Genomic DNA, 19,732 nt, shown 5'->3' on the forward strand with positions numbered 1-19,732 from the left:
ACCCCAGATATTATTATTATTAACTTTAGAAGGCAGCGGCATTTCCTTCTCAAAGGAGGATGAACACAAGCCTGCACCAAAGGGCGCGCACTCGGGACTGACGTCATGAGCGGGACGGCCGGTGGCTCCGCTTTCGGAGAACATCGGCGCGTGCATGAGCGGGACTATTTCTTTAGTCGCATAGGCGATCGGTACCCGCGCATCGGTCGTCTGGGCGGGGCCTCTCCTGCCTTCCTAAGTTGTATCCGACTATAGTTTTAATATAACGAAACACTGCAAATATCACGTCGACCAACGCGAATAACCCCGGTCGCGTCGGCGTTTCGAAGTAGTTGAATGGTTAAAAATTATGTGGAGCTCCAGCTGAGTCAAATATGCTACAACAAAGAAAATGTTCGCGAGTCATCCTAACATAAACACAATGCACCTAATTAAGCAAAACTACCGCGCTCCATCTAAAATCGAAAAATATTTCAGTTAATACGAAATATTGAAAACTTGGCTGCTTGGTGTAGCAGTGCGACCCACCAGCGCACAATCACAGCGAGGACTGGAAGGAAGAACACACCAATGAGTAGAACTTACGACAATGTAATAAGAAACACATATTTCTTTCATATTTAGCCAATCAACCACGTAATATTGCGCATGTCACAAGATTGACGCTCTTCCAACATCTTCTAAACCATAATTGCCCAAATTGAAGTTCTTTACTGGATAACAATACCAACGCAGTGCTAAGACACTGATCACCCAACCTATGAATGATCTCCGCTTCTATTCTTGACTGCACGCAACTTCACGTTCCCTGCGCCAGAGGGGCAAAAAAGAAACCAGTACACTACTAGCGCCACGCTGGCACGGCGGCGAACACCAATTGTTAACAATCAAGGCCAGGCTTGAGCGAAACGCGCCGAACGCCCGAACGTGCCGAACGGAACGCCTCGCGCATCACGTCGGTTACTCGGCGTTGATTCGGCGTCGTTTCGAAGGCGTGAGGCTTGGCGGTGGAAGCGGCTCCGAGGTCGCATTGACATCCACGTCTTGAGTGGCAGCCGGATCCATTCTTCTCCGTCAAAGAACAGCGTACCCGCCGCAAAAATGGCCGCCCGCAGGTTTTGCGTTGGGGGAAACTGGAAGATGCACGGCAGCAAGAACATGATCCGCGATATCTGCAACACTCTGAAGGGAGCCTCCCTGGACCCTAACACAGGTGAGAGAAGATGAGCTCCCGGTGGATGTAACATCAAGCCTACACTGAGGCGCGCCTTCGTGTGTAAACCTTTACTTGTTTGTGGTTCTACCGAGTTCCCCCCATTCGCGGAACTTTGCGAAAGCGAAAGTGATGTTTCGTCGCAAAACGCTTTCATAACAGCGTCTTCTCTTTTCAGAGGTGATCATCGCCTGCCCGGCCCCGTATCTGGACTACTGCCGGAGCCTGCTTCCACCTTCTGTGGCCCTCGCTGCAGAAAATTGCTACAAGGTTGAGCAAGGCGCTTTCACTGGCGAAATTAGGTATGCTTTAACTAGCTGTCATGTTTTTTTCTTTGTGGTGTCCGTGTTTTACTGTGTATACGATCGTAGCAGTGCGTCGAGGACGTTTCGTTTGCCTGAAAGCTCGTAGAAATTGCATGATGTAATGTATGCGTTTATTTTTCTCTTGCAGCCCCGGCATGATAAAAGACTGCGGTGGCCAGTGGGTCATACTGGGTCATTCGGAGCGCCGACACATCTTCAAGGAAGATGACGTGGTTAGTGGTTTTCGCCTGTTGATCAGTTCCGTTAGCCGATGCGTGTAATCCTGACAGCAGGCGGCCGCTTTGACCTCCACCTGACCTTGATGCAAGGCGGGTTGACAGATTGAAGCCCGCGCCTACCCCGTTTCTAAATATAGCAAGCGTCAGATCGCCGGGAGCTCACACCGTTGTCATTCTTTCGGAGCTGATGTTTAATTCTGTTGTTTTCGTTCAGGTGGTAAAGCTTTATCGCGAGATTGGCTTTGGTTTCGGTTTCATGTTTACGTTGCTCACTGGGCTAGATCAGTTACTCTGACCCTGCCATTCCATTACGGGATAGAACTAGTGTCAAGTAAGGATCACTTTATCATATTTTTCAAGCATTTAGATGAAGTTTAGAGGGCACGGTCATCTGGGAATTATTCCAGTAAGGATCCCCTTCAGGAAGTTGTCCATTTTCTGCACAGTTTTTTTTTTGCCCCATTTTTGACCAGTAATGACAAAGAAGAAAAGCAACGTACATTGAACTGTGGGTGAATTCAGCCGCTTATGTACTTAATTTTGACGTTTACGTACATAATGTACTTAATTTTCTGTTTAACTGGCAGTGTGTTGTGTATTCTTAAAGTGATCGTTGTGGTCGCGACAATACCATGTATCACAGAATGTTTGACCTGACTGTAATAACAGTGAGACAGTAATTCTTCTTGTTTCTCATAATGCTTGCAGCCAATAATTTATTTTTTATGCGCGTGCATTGAGTTGAGGATTATATTCTTGCTATGCACAAACATCAATTATTGACCACTCAGTAGATATTTAGTTACACCATGATTATTGTGGCTCTAAAATTTTAGAGAAAGCAACATCATGCCGCTTTAACATTTTTGCAATGAAGTATCCAGTGTTCTGCAAAAAATTATTGGAAGTTTGACGCATTCGTCAACATTCCCTCGTCATTCGCTTCCAAAGGGGATATTTATCTCTGTAGAAATGTCAGCCTAGCAAAGTTCATCAGCAATTCTACTAAAGAATTCGAGGCTTGGTATGGAGTTTATAAAACTTATTCAAAAACCTATAACTTAATCTTCATACCTTGATAATCTCCTTGGTGTAGTTTCCACCCAAAAAAGGTGATTACCGAAGGATTCATTCAACAGTGAAGCTTTTAAAACTTTGCGCAGCATTGCAAAGTGAAGTGGAAGTATAGCATAGCCTTGTATAATAAGTATAGCAAAGGAGTGGGAAAAGGAAGTCTGGGTGAGGAGGAGTGAAAGGAGGGGAGGGTAAATCATAGCATAGCATAGCCATACATAATATAGAAAAGCCAGGGTGAGGAGGAAGGGAAGGCCACACGCTTCACTGTTTCCTCAGTTTTTGCAGCACCAGTGCGTAGCTGCCCCATGTTTTTTTGTTTCTCGTTTGCTTAGGACACAGATTGTGATGCAAGGCCATTTAATCATTCAGTTCTTTCTCGTATCTGTCGCAGCTCATCGGAGAGAAGATAAAGCACGCCTTGGAGTCTGGCCTTGGGGTCATTGCCTGCATCGGTGAGCTGCTGGAAGACCGAGAGGCCAACAGGACCGAAGACGTTCTCTTCCGGCAGATGAAGTATGTTGCATGTAAGTTTCCAACTTCCACTTAGCCGATCTGTTTCACAGTAGTAGTTTGAGCAGCTGAGCCGGCAGCGTTTATTTTTATTGTTGCAGTCAAGTACTGCTACAGTTTTTCTTCTCACAGATGCGCGCAGAGTTCTCCGTTAGGGGGGAGCGAAGTTTTGCCGCAGCCCCACATCCCCTTCTTGTTGGTCGAGTACAAAAGGAAAACGAGCTCCGCAATGGATGCAGAAATGAAAATCAAGCGATGGCATGTCTCACAAAGGCCCGGCATTGGTTGGTCCCCGCCTTTCCGATGCATAGGTGGGAAGTAAACAGTTCTTCGAATGCAACGTCAGGGGCCCTTGATCTCCATTATCAGGAAAAAACATGCGTAACCATAACCCAGCTCCTGTGCATTCAAAAATGCTGTGAAAAGTCTGACTTGCTGTGAAAGGCCCTTTAGATGATTAGGGGGAGCAGCCCCCCGTCCTTTTGTGCACACGCCTATGCTTCTACTTAGCATCACGTGCTAGGTGCTAGACCGTCCAATGCGATGCAGTCTTATCATTCTGTTGCAAACATTTGGTGTGACGTTGTTTCAGTGTACAGTACTCACGGATTCAAACGCGACATCGACTTTTTCAATATAATGACTGGTATGCGCAATGCGCAATTACTCAAGATAAGCACGTCATGTCACGACGAATCTGGTCTCTAAAGATAATATTGGCTCTGATCTACGCGTTGGAGTCGAAGTTATGCCGATATGACCCGAACTGATGACGGTGAAAACGAAATTATGTGTGTTACTTAGCCCTAAATTGTCCTTCAGTACGTGAGTACTGTACAATGGAATTTCCACGGAACCTGAAGGGACGTGGAAAATGTGTTCTATTGCAAGGGGTCTCATTGACAAAGATTTGTGGGTGTTACAAAACAAATGAAGCTAGCAGCAGTTGTTTTGTTCAAGTGATTTTTATTTAACAAGATTCTCCTGTACTTATTAAAAGCTCCCACATTGCTGGAGTTTGCTTCCTATGTTCTGTGTTACTTCAGCTCTTGCCTAACTGGTTTTAACTAAATACCTTATAAATAAGCCAGCTTTCTCTTCTGATTAATTGCTAGCTGTAATGAGGATTCCTGTATCTGTGTGGGCAAAGCATCGGAGCCAGCCTGAGGAGTTTCGATGATCAACTTGCGTATGGCCGTGTGACTAAAAGGGACTGACAACTGGCTGGTAGGTGTGATTATATCCTGGTGGGAATGAATAGACTGTGAATTATAGTGACAGATTCAAGCATGCTTTTCGCGATCTGAGTGGGACTTATATTTTTAGATTGCATTTAAAAGACACAAAAACACGGTAGGTCACGCATTCCAGCATAAGAGCCTTGAAGCTGGTTATGGAGTCGTTCACTTTGCTGTACATAGCCTGATGTGTTCATGCGCACCGTAATTAGTGCTCAAAATTGTGTATATTATTATTTATCCCTTAGCAATGTAGATGCGCTGAATGAAGCACAAACGAGAAACGTAAGAAGGGACAAGACTAGTGGTGCGCAACTTAAGTTTCTCGTTTGTGCATTCAGCGCATCTCCATTGCTATGCCGTACCAACTAGCCCAAATTGAAGCTTTGCTGAACGATATTTATCCCTGCTGTATTCTGTGGTGCTTAAGAGGTAAAAGGATTTGCACTGTGGGAAGCGGCACTGCCTTTGCGGCATCTAGTGGAATAGGTCAAGCCGCGGTGCATGCGCGCAGGCGTAAAAGCATGTGCAGCAAACAGCCGTGCACTAACATGAACTGCTCTTGCACTCACCTCCCACTGTTTGAAGCCTGTCTTGTGTGTGCACTTCATATTCAGCGCAGATCAAAAAAATTTTATTATAAATGTTTCACGGTGTTTTCTGCATTACCATTCCGTGATTAGACACCCTGACAGATCAACTTTCCATCTCGCTTAAAAATACAGGTGCCATAAACGTTGGTTGTCGGTCCCTTTAAGGCACTTGTGCAATGAAGTTTTTCTCGTAATATTTCATGTGTCATTAAGCAGTGAAAGAATTCCTGCCCAGCAAGAAGTATTTTGGGCCATAATCAGCCCTGAAGTCCAGCATAATTCTTTCATGATGAATGGTGCAAGCACCCAGTGTGTCCTAGTCAACTCGTGCTAAGCTGTAAGAAATGAGGCAATGAGACCCGACGATGTAGGCCTACAGTGTTTCGTTATCCACTGCCTTACGCAAACTGGAGAAGCTTTCTGTTAGCATTGGTTAACCAATTAACTATCTTACTGAAAAAGTAGCAAAATGATTACTTAATTGCCTAAGCTTGTTCGTCAAATAGTGCATCGCATTTGAAAACCAGCACATTCGATCGTTTCTAGCTTGCTACATCTTTGCTAAAAATTTTACCTGCGGTTCAAAGTTGTGACACTAAATGTAAATAAAAAGTTAACTTGAGCATGTGCCTGATGTAGAGCATCACGGAAAGGCTGGCTCATAGCGGGAACCAAAGGCAAAGTGGTCGCCTTATGGCAGTTGCCAAGTAAGCCACTGTGTAGAGTTAATTCCATGATGGGGCCCTGTAACACTTTTTAAACATGGTCGAAAAACATTCCCGATCAATTGACAAGGTTCCTTTGAAGATGGGAAGCAAATATTAGAGCAGTGCATGTGGCAAGAAAGTAACAATTATGTTTCAAAGACAGCTAAAAAGAGCTCACTCTTCTCTCAGGCAAATTCTCTGGCCCGACTATGTTGTAGGCAGAGAGACAAGGCTATTGGCTGGTTTGAGCATTTGTGTGCTGGCCGCCACTGGGCGCCGCTGCATGCCCACGCCGTGCTCTATAGTGGTACAATTGTACGCTATTGAATTATGCTAGTGCGCTCGTGGTCACACTGAAACGGAGCTGACATGTCCAAAAAAAAAAAAAGCAGGTCATGACACATGCTCATGTAGCTTCTTTCCCCTTTGTGATCCCCCTGGCTTTCAGTTCACGTGTTGGTACAAAAGGAGAAAGCGCTTAAAAGGGGCCCTGCAGCACTTCTCCAAGTAACCAATAGAATGGCTTCATTAAAGAAGTTTATTGCCTCGCGAATCGACTACCGCAAAGATTTTAAGAATCTGTCAAGTACGAGCGGAGTTAGATTTGTTGCACTCTGTAATTGCTTTCTCTCTTCTCTCGTCCCGACAAGCGTGCTGGAAGCTAAGCAGGGAAGGATGGTACGGGGGAAAGAAGTTGTGTCACGCTCACGTCATGACCTTGAGCACTTCTTTTCTTTAGAACGCACGGCTTACTTTCAGTGTGATCACGAGCTCGCACCTGGGCACGTGGTGGCCTCTTGCGGCAGCCGCTGTAACTATGCAGCTCACGGTGCTCACATCAGCCAATGGTCGGTCATTTGGGTATATGGCATCATTTGTAAAAAGAAGAGGGACCAGTTTCTGGCTTACTTTGAGAATTAATTGTTAGTTCTAGTACGCGTGCTGCGCTATAATGTTTAGCTCGCGTGTTCTCAGGAGCCTCAACTACCGATCAGCAGCGTTTTGTGACTATGCTGAAAAAGTGTTGCAGAGCCCCTTTAATGCATGTGATGAATCCCTGTAACTCTGTTCGTACTTGATAGATTTAAAAAATTTTGTAGTAACTGATTCATGAGAAAATAAACTCCGAGATTTAGGTCGTTCATCAGTTACTTGGAAAAGTGTTGCAGGTCCCCGTTAAGGTCCCTTTCAAGAACACTGCTGTCACGTTTTCAGTTTGCGCCAATTTTCACATTCTGGTTTGCAGCTTTGAAATAAGGAGAAGGTTATTAGGGAAGACATCGCAAGCCAGAAACTATTGGACGTGGTGGGTGCTTTCAGACGTTAGGCACAATTGGTCATGTGATCTGAGGCTATTACACAACTAAATCAGTAATACAGGTAAATTATTTTTGTTTATTAACGAAGCTAACAGAAATGCTAGCCAGTTTTGTGCAAAGCAGCTGCTAGCAAAAGAAAACCATTGGTGTCATTGTCACATCTTTCTGTTCCTTTTTTTAATTAGCTTGTCTTGAATGAGCACTGCATGGGCAAGCAATGTAGGGCACTTGATAAGCATATGTTGTGTGTGGTGGGTGTGTTAGTATCCCTGCTCAAATTGTTGTTTGTGTTGTAAAGACATTTATTAGCGGGCACTCGGTGACGATATATGAAAGCGACAGTCAAGGCAGCACAGACTCTCAGCACGAGCTGCATTCTGTCCGAAAGGAGCCAAAAATGCAACCCACTAGAAGGGGTTGGAGAGGACGACCCACTGCGCAGTTCCAAGGCTTCGCTACAGTGTTTATTTCCTCCAGTGGCTTGTGTATGTAAAACGTATTGCACAGCTTTTTTGTTTTGCTTTTGAATAAGTGGGACGCTATAAAATACCAGCATTTGTTTCGTCCTGCCAAAGAGGACCACCATAAAATGTACAAAAATAGTTACTTGTTTTCCAGCTAATGTCAAGGACTGGACCAAGGTTATCATCGCCTATGAACCGGTGTGGGCAATCGGTACTGGCAAGACTGCTACCCCCGATCAGGTGAGCATTTGATAGTCATTTCATTGATTCAGTAACAGGAGCTCTTTAAGCTTGGCAAAACTCCATGATTGTCCGCACATTGCTGGACCTGTATGTGCCACAGAGAGCGGGTATGTGCCAAGTATAGTGTACTAGAATAATCTCCTAGTGACGCGTCCAGGAGGCAGGGACAATAGGCCGGTTGAAGCAAACGCCAGTAGACGCCACTGGTGGCGTTGCTGCGCTTTTTTCTAGTCGCGGAGCCAGTTCGCGCCGGTTTGGGCCGGTTCAGACGCACTTTGCAGCTGCTTGCCTCGTGCGCGTCCCCTGCGACGCTACGTTCAACGTCGTAGTTCTTGTGAAAAAAAAAAATGGTGGATGACTTTTTTTCTCCGAACGTTTACATGTGGGATGCTTCCATGTAGTACGTCTCATTGCACGCCGTAAAATGAGGTAAGGAAACGCCGGAATAATCTTGTTTAGCTGCGTTTCTGTAACCGAGAATAAATCACGAAGTTTGCCACCATCAATATGCGTCCGTTGAGGCCGTTATTTCGTCGTACGCCTTCTGGCATAGCAACGCAGCGTAGACGTTGCTGAGCACTTTTGTGTAGTTTGCGATGAGCATGCGATTTACATGTTGTGCTAGATATTGCGCAATAGAAGCAAAACATGCAGAGTTACTCATATGATGGGTTTGTGCAAATGGATGATAAAAAATGCGAATAGATACTGCTGCAGGCGATGTCCCGAACTGCAATGAATCCGCCGGTCTGCGGCATTTACGCTAGCAGACGACTAGAAAAAGGCGCAGTGGCGGCGCCTGGTGGCGTCTACACAAACGGGCACGCGCGCTCCTTCTCAGACGCGTCACTAGGAAATTATTCTAGTACACTATAGTGCCAAGCAGCTCCTAGCATAATCATGCATAGTATAATATAGCAAATGGGTGGGAAAGTGAATTGAGGGTGAGGAGAAAGGAAAGGAGGAGGGCAGAGGGTAAAGCATTGCATAGCCTTGTAAAGTATAGTTGAACACAAGGGGATGGGAAAGGGAAGTGAGGGTAAGGAGGTCTGATGATCGGGTGTGGAGGAGGGAAAGGTGGAGGTGAGGGGGTAAACCATAGCATAACCATGTACAGTACGGCCCACTGTTAAAGGGAACACTCGAATGAGCGCCCTCCATATTGCTGGCCCCCTAACGGCAAGTGCATGGGGAAACTTTCGTTCGTGCATGGCACTGTGCTGTCAAAAGGAGTTGCAGCTGTCAACCACCAGTAGTCTTAATGCAAATCTAAGGCACTATGCTTTTGCAAGAGAGAGAAATCCGAACATGCCCTGCACTCAAGTGTTCCCTTTAACAGTGGACCCAGTCTGTACATTATAGCCAAGCAAGGGTGGGAAAGAGATGTGCCAAGCAGCTCCTAGCATGGCACTGCCATGTATAGTAAGGTAAGGGAAGTGAAGGTGAGGGGTAATGTGAGGTTTAGGAGGAGAGAGGGGAGTACGGGAGAGAGTAAAGCATAGCATAGCTTCGTGTAGTGTATCAAGGGGTGGGAAAGGGAAGTGGGGGTTAGGAGGAGAAAGAGCAAGAGGGGAATCTGGTGCTGCACTTTCCTCGGCCTTCGCACCACGAGTGCATAACTGCCCCAATTTTTTTTTTTTCAGTAACCCCTTCAGGCGCAACATCCACATATGTGGACGCAGCTTGTTTTTGCCAGTTTTTTGGACCAGTCGGAAAGAAAGGGCAAGATACATTGCGCATAGCATCAATTGATCCTTGTGCATAGTCATCGTGTCTTGACTTAAGCTCAATGTGCTATGTATGAGCATAACTGATTCACTTTGGTGAAGGCACTACGATGTTTGACAGGTTGTTCGACGTGCCGCATTCCAGGACCAACGTCATAAGTATTATTTTTCTCCGCATGAAATGAACACAAGCAAAAACAAATTGCGCATGCATTTTAAGCCAACAATTTCCATATTCTTTCATAAAAATGGAACATGACTGACTGCAGAGTAATTAAATATTCAGTTATCATCTAATTAAGATTAATTAGCGAAACTCGCACAAAACATCATATTACTTTATTTTCTTTCTTGCAATGTAATATTGAGTGCCTTAGAATTACGTTGTGCAAATTTGAGACATTTGCAGACAGTGGATCATAATTCGCGCCTGAAAGGGGTAATGTCACCTTTTCAAAGGTCCCTGACAATGTCCATACATTTTGCAAGACAATCATTTATTTTATTCTTGACATTGACCCTCATCCTATAATTCAAAGTCATCTCATTGCACGAAAATTGCCTGTCCCTAATGGTAACTGCGATCACGATCACGATCTCTGTGGCTGCGCTGTCGGTGCTTGCTACAAGATAGCGAGTGCATTGAAAACATGTCATCTCCTTCTGAAGGTTTAGTTCTTTGGTCAGCAGTAGGAAGATTTTCAAGGGACAACTGTAGCTAACGTGAGGTTTTCTGTGCTTGTTTGATATTGGTCCGATAATAATTGCCTGCACATTGCGATTAGTAGAAACGACATTTGCAGCAGTTAACAGCCATGTTAGCATAGCCATCGTGATAGCCATTGCCATTACTGAAATGCAATAGAACAAGCTGTTATGCAGAATGCCAATGACACATCACTTTTGGTCACCAGTTAACAAGCTGAGTAAAAATTGTTATTTTACATGATAAACTATGAATGAAAGAAGGGGAATCTTTTTCTGAGGGTTCATTTATATGTTAGACACAATCAAATTAATCGAACAGACAATTATTAGGCCAGGGAAAGCATAGACGATGTTAATTGTTTGTTGTCATTTTTAAGTGTAGTGTATAATTGTGTTGTGAATTGAAGTGGACGAAAAATTAGCCTTTCCGTCAATGAGATCCCACTTACAGAAAGAGCGATTTTTCTTCCACTTCAATTTACGAGACAATTACTACACTACAGTTAAAAAAGTCAACAATTAACATCCTCTATGCTTTCCCTGGCTGAAATGTCTGTTCGATTCATTTGATTGTGTCTAACATGCTAAACTAGTGGCATAAAGTCACGCCATATGTTCTTTGTGTTAGAGTTTCCTACTTTGCAGAATTAAATTTCCTAGATGTCAGTCTAGGTGTGGGTCGCAATCTCATTGGAATTGTTGCAGAGTCTTTTGACAAATACTGAACCACAAATGTGCAGTGAATCTTGTGGAGGGCAACGTTTGGTTTATAGGTAGCTGTGTTGTGTGTTTCGGCAAGAAACTCTTAAGTGGAACATAAATTTCTTTTCTCTGAGGGGTAAACATTGTTGGAACCAGAGGCATACTATGTTTTCTTGCACATTGATCGCATTCACAACGCTTGCGTTTCATTTTTCGAGAGCTATGGCAATGATATCATGGTTGTGTAAGTCTTTGTTCCTCAAGGCAAAGCTGAACACAGAACACATTGTGAAATCCTAGCTTTACATTGACTCACTCGCAAATGTTCAATATACGGTAACTTTTGTGCAAATGGGTATAGAACATCCATTCTTGTTTTGTTGCGTATAGTTCTCAATCCAAATTATTGTGGTGGGCTGAGTTACTTTCTAACTCTCTCAGTTTAGAAAACAAAAAGTTCTTGCTCCCGACTATCTCACGATGTTGTGGGCATTGGCAGGGGGGTACGAAAGGGGGTACTGTGCCACCCCCTCCCACCACCGCGATGCAACACAGGTTTGCCCTATACGAAGTCCTTCCGATACCCATGCACGAAATGTTTGATATCCTAAAAGCTACATATTGTACTAGAGAAATAATTCACATTTACAAGCAGCACGCAAACACGCATTAACTCGGCAAGCTTAATCAAATTCGATCGAGAACTTTAAGTTTCTTACAGTTGGCCCTGTTTAACTGCAAATGCAGCCAGGCACCTATCAAGATCTAGGTGTGAGGGAGTTTGGTGTTCACTGTTCCCAACTTTATCTGTGCAGGCTGAAGAAGTCCACTCAAAGGTGCGTAATTGGCTGTCTTCCAACGTTTCCCCTGATGTGGCAGCAAAGGTCAGGATACAGTATGGAGGTGAGGATTAGAGTTTTCTTCTCTCACTGTGGAAAAAAAAAAACACTTGCAAACAAGGTCACTTGCGTGGTGGACTTATTGTTATTATTCAAGTTCTAAACAAAGTGTTTGTGTACAGTTGTCAACCAATTTTTTTTCCAGAGCCTCGCTTTTCACATCTACTCAGTTATTCAATGTTTCTCTTAGCACCACAACTTACCTGATGCAAGCAATGTGTAACTGCGGATGCCATATAGTTTCTTGTTCCGTCTTTTCTTGATTGGCCTATGTACATTCGAAGAACCTGCATAATGAATTCTGGTACAAAGAAGTTTCCGCCACAAAAGTTGCTTTCCTTGTCAGTGTCCCGTGCAATTCAGTACACCACAATTACTGCGACAACAAAGTCCCGTGACAGGCACAACAGACAGCTTGGGCTCCTGGATATACATAGAGCTGCGCATGTGGCAGCGAGTATGTGAACGTCCTCAGTCAATTTCCCAGAATATATGTGGGTGTTTGGGCGGGTGCATGATTTGACGACCTGAACAAATGGTTGGTTATGTGCACTTATGGTAAGTGCGTTATTAGCACTTACGTTATGCTAGTTATGTGCAAAGATATGTAACACTTGGTATGTGAACATGCCTGGCCAATCCCTTGGAAGTTGTAGGTGCCATTGTGTGCCCAAGTCAACAAGGCAGACAAGAGGCAAGAAGTGAAAGAAGTTTGCTACACAGAAGTCGGGAAGGCAACAACAAAAGCAGCCAAGTGGGAAGAAAGGAGTTGAATGAACACAAAGGACTAATGTATGCATTGAGCAAGTAGAGTTGAGAGTGCTTTTCTCAAGGAGGGTCCCAACATTGCCTGAGGGAGGGGATCCTCCAGCCTGCATGGGCTGTGTTGTGTATGTGAGAAGTGGGGTGGATTAGGTATGTGTGCTTGTGTTGCTCACCACTAGGCAAGGGAGCCAGTCTCCCCCTTAAATTTTGGTGGAGGGGCCGAGACCCGGCTGAGCGTCTCGTTGACTTTTAAGCCCCGAGCGTTGAGCTATATATAAGTGAAGGTAGAGAAGTTAAATGCAAACATTTGAGTAAATATCCGAAGAGCTTAGTTAGTCCCACATAAGAATGGGTATCGCCAATATTTTTTCTTGTAGCTCTTCCTCCTTGCCCTGTTTGCACTCGTAATTGGCCATGTTCAATGAGAATAAGCTAGCCCAGCTTTGAATTCTTGTGGGGTACAGCACTCTGATGTGTTAAAAAGTGTCTTGCTAGGTTTGCGCATTGTAGGCAAATGAGCATGACGCAGAGATCACTCATTGGTGGTAGTGCCTGTAAAATACAAAACTGGTGTGGTAAGAACACAAACTTTCGAGCAAAAGGTGCCCTTTCTTTTGAAGGAGCCATGTCTTGACAGAGTGAACGTCACATACACACGTGCCCTACACCACAAGCACTGCTTTGAACATCACTGACCATAGTCGTGTGTGGCGTTTGCAATGTTGGAGGTATGCCACGAAGAAAAATAGAATCACAAAACATGACACATGGGAGAATGAAGGGAAGGTACGCTGCTTACAGATGCTTGTCGAGGTAAAGAGGTTGAGTATCTCTGCTGATAACAGCTCTCCCCTCGTGGTAGGGTTGCTAATAGTGCACTTCAACGTTCCTCCAGCAATAAGCTAATCTAGGGATTGTTTCGGTTGAGTGCTTCTTAATTGGTACTTTACAACTTCGACTGAATAACCAAAATTTCCGATACAGCCTGGTAGGAGGCCTGTGTAGGAGGAATGCCTGAGCACACACGCGAAGCATAAATAATGCACAGTGCACACTATCTGCCAGTCGTCACTAGAGAGTTGCTTGCACATGTGATTCTTCCACAGGGTACAAAGATGGTCATCTTGCTATATCAGTTTGGCTTCTGCTTTCATTAATAGCTTGGTTTCTTGCTTTCACATCAAAGAAAAACAAAGCAGTGCTATTTAGGTAGGGTGAGCACCTTCATGCCTTATGGGACAACCAGACATGTGCGTTTGTTCCTGACTGGTCAAGAGTATGCACTGTACAGTCATTCAAGCTTTGGGCACGTGCTCTTGTATTCCTGTTAACAGATCTGAGCTTTGTACTTCAGTTGAAGAGCAATGCAGGTCTTCATTTGGTGATGCAATAGCCTGTAAAGAAGCCATGATACTTCAGTGTGTGCTCTAGTGCATACCACTATCGCTCTATAATGGAAGCATCAAAGAATAGTTTTATGTCCACCTTCTTATTTACTGTTGCATATTTCTACATATTATCTCGAAACAGTATTGCATTTCAACCAAGTTGAGTGGGGTCTACAGTAGTAGGACACAATTTAAGAAGTCCGGAGAGGGCCCGTTCAGACCAAAGCACAGCAGCTGATTGCCTCCGCAACTAAAGAAATAGTACCACTCATGCACTCAGCTATGTCCTCTGAAGGCAGAATCACCGGCTGTCCGACTCATGACGTCACTCTGGAGTGTGCGCCCATTGGTGCAGGCATTGTGTGCATCCGCCTATGAGGAGAAAATGCCATGGGCTTCTAAAGTTGTATCCGACTATAGTGGACGTTTACGTTAGTCAGTCTTCTGCATAAGTTGGCAAAAAACGTGGAGCTCACTGAGACTCACTCATATATTTTGCACTTAGAGCTCACTTGTATTCAGACTCACCAAAATTTTCCTTGACCGGAATCACTTGGACTCACTCAGTAAAATTTTTCTGAACCAGACTCACTTGGATTGAAGCTTGCCAAAATATTACACACCCGGACTCGCTCAGACTCACGGCTTTATCCGAGTCAGAGTGAATCTGAGTGAGCAGACTCATGAGTGCATTAGCGTATATAATTAGTTTTTTCGATCACATAATTGGATCACATATGTGCTCTATGATATGCCTTTTGATCTCGTACCCTCAACTACAGGTTATCAGTGGTTGCAATCCAGTAAGGACATTTTTATGGAAAGACATGACTCGCACAAGATATCTTTATCAAGAATTTCCCGTTAAAGAGGTTGGGGGGGGGGGTCATGGCACCTTCCCCCTTTCTGTAGCTCACACCTCTGATCAATAAATATTGAGCTGGCATGCGAACGATATTGCGTTGAAATATTTGTGACTAGATGTGGGTAGAGACGTGAGCCGACATAAGGCTGAATAGTAAAGCTGAAGATGAGTAGAAGGGAGCCATAGGCCGGCAAAAAGGTGGAGCTCACTCAGACTCACTCAATACATCTATCTTGCACTTAGAGCTCACTTGGACTCAGACTTGCCAAAAATTTCCTCAAATAGACTGACCAGACTCACTCGAACTCTGACTCACTATAATGTTCTCAACCGGTCTCACTTGGACTCAGTCTTGCCAAAATATTACTCACCCAAACTCACCTGAGACTCAGAATCACGGCTCGATCCGAGTCTGAGTGAGTTGACTCGCGAGCGAGTTTGCTGACCTATGGTCTTCTGACATACCGACAATACCTTTGAAAGGCTTCTATAGGATATTTGCACATAGTTTGAACTGGGCTAGTTGACTTGAGTTGAACCGTATAAAACTGCACTAAAGAAAGGAGGAAGTGAGCCACATGGCAAAAGCGCTGACCAACCCAGTCATTGGCTGCACCATCATATAGCTCAACATCTATTCTTTCGGCCGCACTAGGTAGCATAAAAACAGCAGCGTAACATACAAGTGAGTTTGTACCAAAACGTTTCAATGTTCTGCTCCCATGTGATTGCCATGTGTGTTGTGAAATTTTGGACCACATTCACTTAGTAAATGAAAAGTTGCCATTCTATATTAAGTTGCATGTTAAAATCACATCAGTTCACCACATTTAAAGATGGTTCATTAGCGGAAGATGTCAACTTGTTCGGTAGAACGAAAGTATGTATTCCATCCGCCTTACCGCGCTCTCGCGCATGCTGTGGACGGTGCACCTTATTGTCGTGGCCTACCAAAAGCAGTGGACACGGAGCCATCCTTCAAAAATTGGCGACTTGTCCATACCACAGTGCTCCTGTGTGCCAGATTAGTTATTTCTTTTAGTTCTGTTAGCTGCCACAGCGAAGCGTGGTGCCACAGCTTACCCCCATTGAGAGCCGCCATCCCATCGAAGCTGTATTGCTCTTTTCATGTGTTGTGTCCGTCATCTTATTCTCTTCTTTGTTCTTCATCACTTCATAGTGTGCTAACATAGCATAACCACTGCATCTGTGATGGCAATGGTGAACTATTTGGCATTGGTTTACTGTTGGTTCCATTCTGCAGATCGAGCGGATGGACGCCACTCAACCATTATCTCTTTTCACGAGTTACTGTCACTGATGTGCGCCCAGCTTATTAAAGATCTCTTGCCGAGGCGAATGTAGCTTGTATTAAAATAAGCTCTGGGTCTTCTTAAAAGAAAGCAACCAATAGTAGCATTGTCAAAGAAACATTGTCAGACATTGTTCTTGATGGCTGAAGAAGATGCGTTGTTCACTGTGCTCTGATGTTCGCAATGCTCGTAAGTGTGTATATTGATTAATACGCAGCCAAGCTATGTTCTGGGAACTGATGAGAATTTTATAGCTGAAGGCATCTTGTTTGTGAATGCTACAAAATTCGCGTTAATGCTGCCTTGCCATTAATATCACTTTTGCGAAATCTGCACTCAGGAATATATGTAGTGAACTGTATTGCCATTAAGATTAATCCAGTTAATTGTACTTAAAGTTCGCGACATTTTCGGTAACTACCCGGACACGTGGCCCTCGAAGGCGGGGTCGCGTGCTGAAGTAGAGAGAACCAGTATGAGCAGGTCACCCATTCTATAGAGGAGGTTGTGTAATGCATATGCATGCTTCCTCACGCTCCCGACAGAGGGCTTATTCTAAATTATTCATTGCTCTAAGGTCTGCCAATATGTTTTCTAGGGTTTAGAGATCCATGACTTTATTTGTAATATTGCGAATCTGTTTGCTCAGGCTTGGTTGGTATAAATATTGAGCACTTTTCTCATTTCATTGTTGTTTTCCTATGCAGGCTCGGTGAATGCCGGAAACTGCAGGGAGCTGGGCCGGAAACCCGACATTGATGGCTTCCTCGTGGGTGGTGCCTCCCTGAAGCCAGAGTTTGTCGAGATCATCAATTGCCGCCAGGGTTAGCTCGACATGTCGTAGCTAGCAAGCCCACATAAATTAAGACCTTGCGTCTCTTTTTTTTTAAGGCTTCTTGTTCGTCGATTAAAGGAAAGTATACATTTGAGATTGCTTGAGGGTCTTGTTGTTCTCAAACACAACAAATAGTTTTCTCAATTTGCATGCTTCTCTAAATAGTTCATGAAAACACATTTGAATGACAGTTTTGGTTAATCGTAACTGCTTCTGTTTTTCTTATTGAAACTAAAAGTTTGTATCTTTGAAATCTACATCTACTAGTGACTAGTCACCATGGAATGTTGTTTTGCATGACCCTTGAATTGGCCGTCAGTGGCACTAATGCCTCCCATGTTTGTAGTAGCAGCTTACCTCAGTGTCATGTCCTGAACAACAAGTGAAAGGTTTCTTGTGTGGTGCAGAGCTACCTAACAGTGGCTATACACGTAACCTGCTGCTACTGCGCGAGAATGTTTAAAGCGGTGTTCCATGCGAACCATTTGCTGTACTGTAGTTTGTCATGTGACTCTGCCAATGTGAAGGAGTTATCCAACTAGTGTAAAATCTGTTGTTGTCATGTCTTTTTATGACACTGCCATTACGAATAAATATTTGGTGCAATGCACCAATTCTTTTGTGAATTGGAATTTGGTATGCTGTGTGAAATTTATTTGTGTACGGGAGGTCACCGAACAAGGGACGACGTGGGGCCAACTTTTTGACCAGGGGCCTTGGGGAACTTTTGGTTTATCAGTACCCTTGTCTGAACGGTGGCTCCAGCACCTTTCCTCGTTACTCTTTGTACAGCACAGTTTGTTTAGGACATGCATCGTGGTGACAGGAGAGCTGGTAGACAGTGCTGACGTGCTTCATATTCATCGGAAAAAGGTAAGCAGAATATACATGGGGTGCTGTTCTGGACACTGTCATATTCCGCCATATTGTGAAATTTCATGATGGCGGCATTTTAAGCCAATCGGAGAGGCCGTAGCAGCCCTCTGGGCCAATCACAGTTGATCAATGGCGGAATTTGGCAACATGACTGGACATTGCAATGTCCAGAAAGCACCCCAGGTGTTGGCAGCTAATAATGAGCAAGTTTAGCTAGTTTCCCTAAATTAAACTGCCCACTAGTTTCTTTGAAGGTATACGCGGGAGGTATTTCAACGAATTCTTGTGCCAGCGGAACGGCTTGTACGGGGTTCTCAAAAGGGGTCCTGCCAGGCAACATAATCTCGGTGCGTGCCCCAGCGCAAAGGCGCGAGTGAAGTGATGTATGTATCCGCCACTGCTGCAGGAGGCAGGCGGGAGCTGCTTATGGGCACATGGTGGTAAAATAGGTATAAGCATTAGTGATGGGAGAATGCGGAAGACAAAAGCTTGGGTAGGACATCTGGTGGAGAAATTACCGGGATGTGACAAAAACGCACCCTTTTGAGGGTTGCTGCTTGTCGCGAACAGCAAGCGCAGTGGTCTGCGAGAACCTCTCCCAGCAACGTTCCCCCGGAAAGCTGAGGAGCTGTTCAGCGGGAACGGATGAATAGAAATGATTACGTATTTAAAATTCTCGCAGAACCCCCCCTTTTTTTTGTGAATTGTACGAGTTATGCATTAAGCGGAGAACTTCATTGCTGTAAGCTCTATGGTTGCTGCATGCCTTCTCGAAGGGCTGCATCGGCACGTCGTCCTTGATCTTTCCTGTAGCGTTCGCCAGCTCCCGGTATGGCCCCACTGAAGTCGCATCCCGCGACCACCGAAACGCTATTGTGGCATTAAATTTTCACGAAGTCTGAGTTTTCCTGATGTGCACAGTGCTCTGTGTCGGCTTTACTTTTGTCCGAGATAAGGATGTTATTCCACTACCACGAAGTTCACCGAATTCTTCATAGAAAGTGTTCTCCTCTTACATATATTTTTTTTTTTTTTTTTGCACCGCGTGTTCAACACGTTCATATGGCTCAGATATTTCACATTCGACAAGCGTAACTAACAGATGTGTAGCTCAGAAGTTGGAATACACGTGTTCAGAGCGTGGGGGCCCATGGGTTCGAAACCCAGCACGGCTAAGAAAACTCGTTTTACACATTAATTATTTTATTTCTTCATAGCGATGACCATGTTACATGACAGAGGGACTGACGGACTGTCATTTCTCTCGTTTATACGGCGTAGAAATGCTTAGCATTTAAAGTGTTCTTATAATTTGTTTCTATCGCCAGTACAACACAATCTCATGGTTCAATTATATTCAAGCCACGCAATCGCGGATGTGTACCCCAGTGGGTAAGACACTCGGCTTCTGAGCGTGGGGTCGTAGGTTCGAAATCTGACGCAGCGCAGAAATTCTTTTTATTTATACATTATTTCTTTTGTCTGACGTCACAGCTCGCAGCGAAGGACCTACTATACCGACCTCCCCGAGTTAAAGGTCCCGCGGAGGCATTTGCTTCATCGCAATAGATGTCGGAAAGCGGTCGAAAAAGTTGAGGCCCTTATCACCCATGATAATAAGGCTCAACATTTTGTCTAACGTCACAGCTTGCAGCGATTGAACTACTATGAGTGTAAGACCGACTTCCCCGAGCTAAAGGTCCCCCTGGGGCGTTTGCTTCACCGCAATGGATGTCGAAAAGCGGT

At 44.5% G+C, this 19,732-nt stretch overlaps 1 protein-coding gene across 1 annotated transcript; it reads left to right on the forward strand.

Moving 5' to 3' along the window:
• The first annotated feature begins 904 nt into the window (after positions 1-904).
• LOC119390205 (triosephosphate isomerase) lies at positions 905-17,742 on the forward strand. The gene is made up of 7 exons (XM_037657770.2): positions 905-1,213; positions 1,392-1,515; positions 1,667-1,751; positions 3,226-3,358; positions 7,820-7,905; positions 11,861-11,948; positions 16,983-17,742. Exons 1-7 carry the CDS (start codon positions 1,102-1,104, stop codon positions 17,102-17,104), a joined length of 750 nt encoding a protein of 249 aa, XP_037513698.1. The 5' UTR covers positions 905-1,101; the 3' UTR covers positions 17,105-17,742.
• Positions 17,743-19,732: the final 1,990 nt, after the last annotated feature.

The sequence above is a fragment of the Rhipicephalus sanguineus genome, chromosome 4 (assembly GCF_013339695.2).
Source record: "Rhipicephalus sanguineus isolate Rsan-2018 chromosome 4, BIME_Rsan_1.4, whole genome shotgun sequence".
NCBI lineage: Eukaryota > Metazoa > Arthropoda > Arachnida > Ixodida > Ixodidae > Rhipicephalus > Rhipicephalus sanguineus.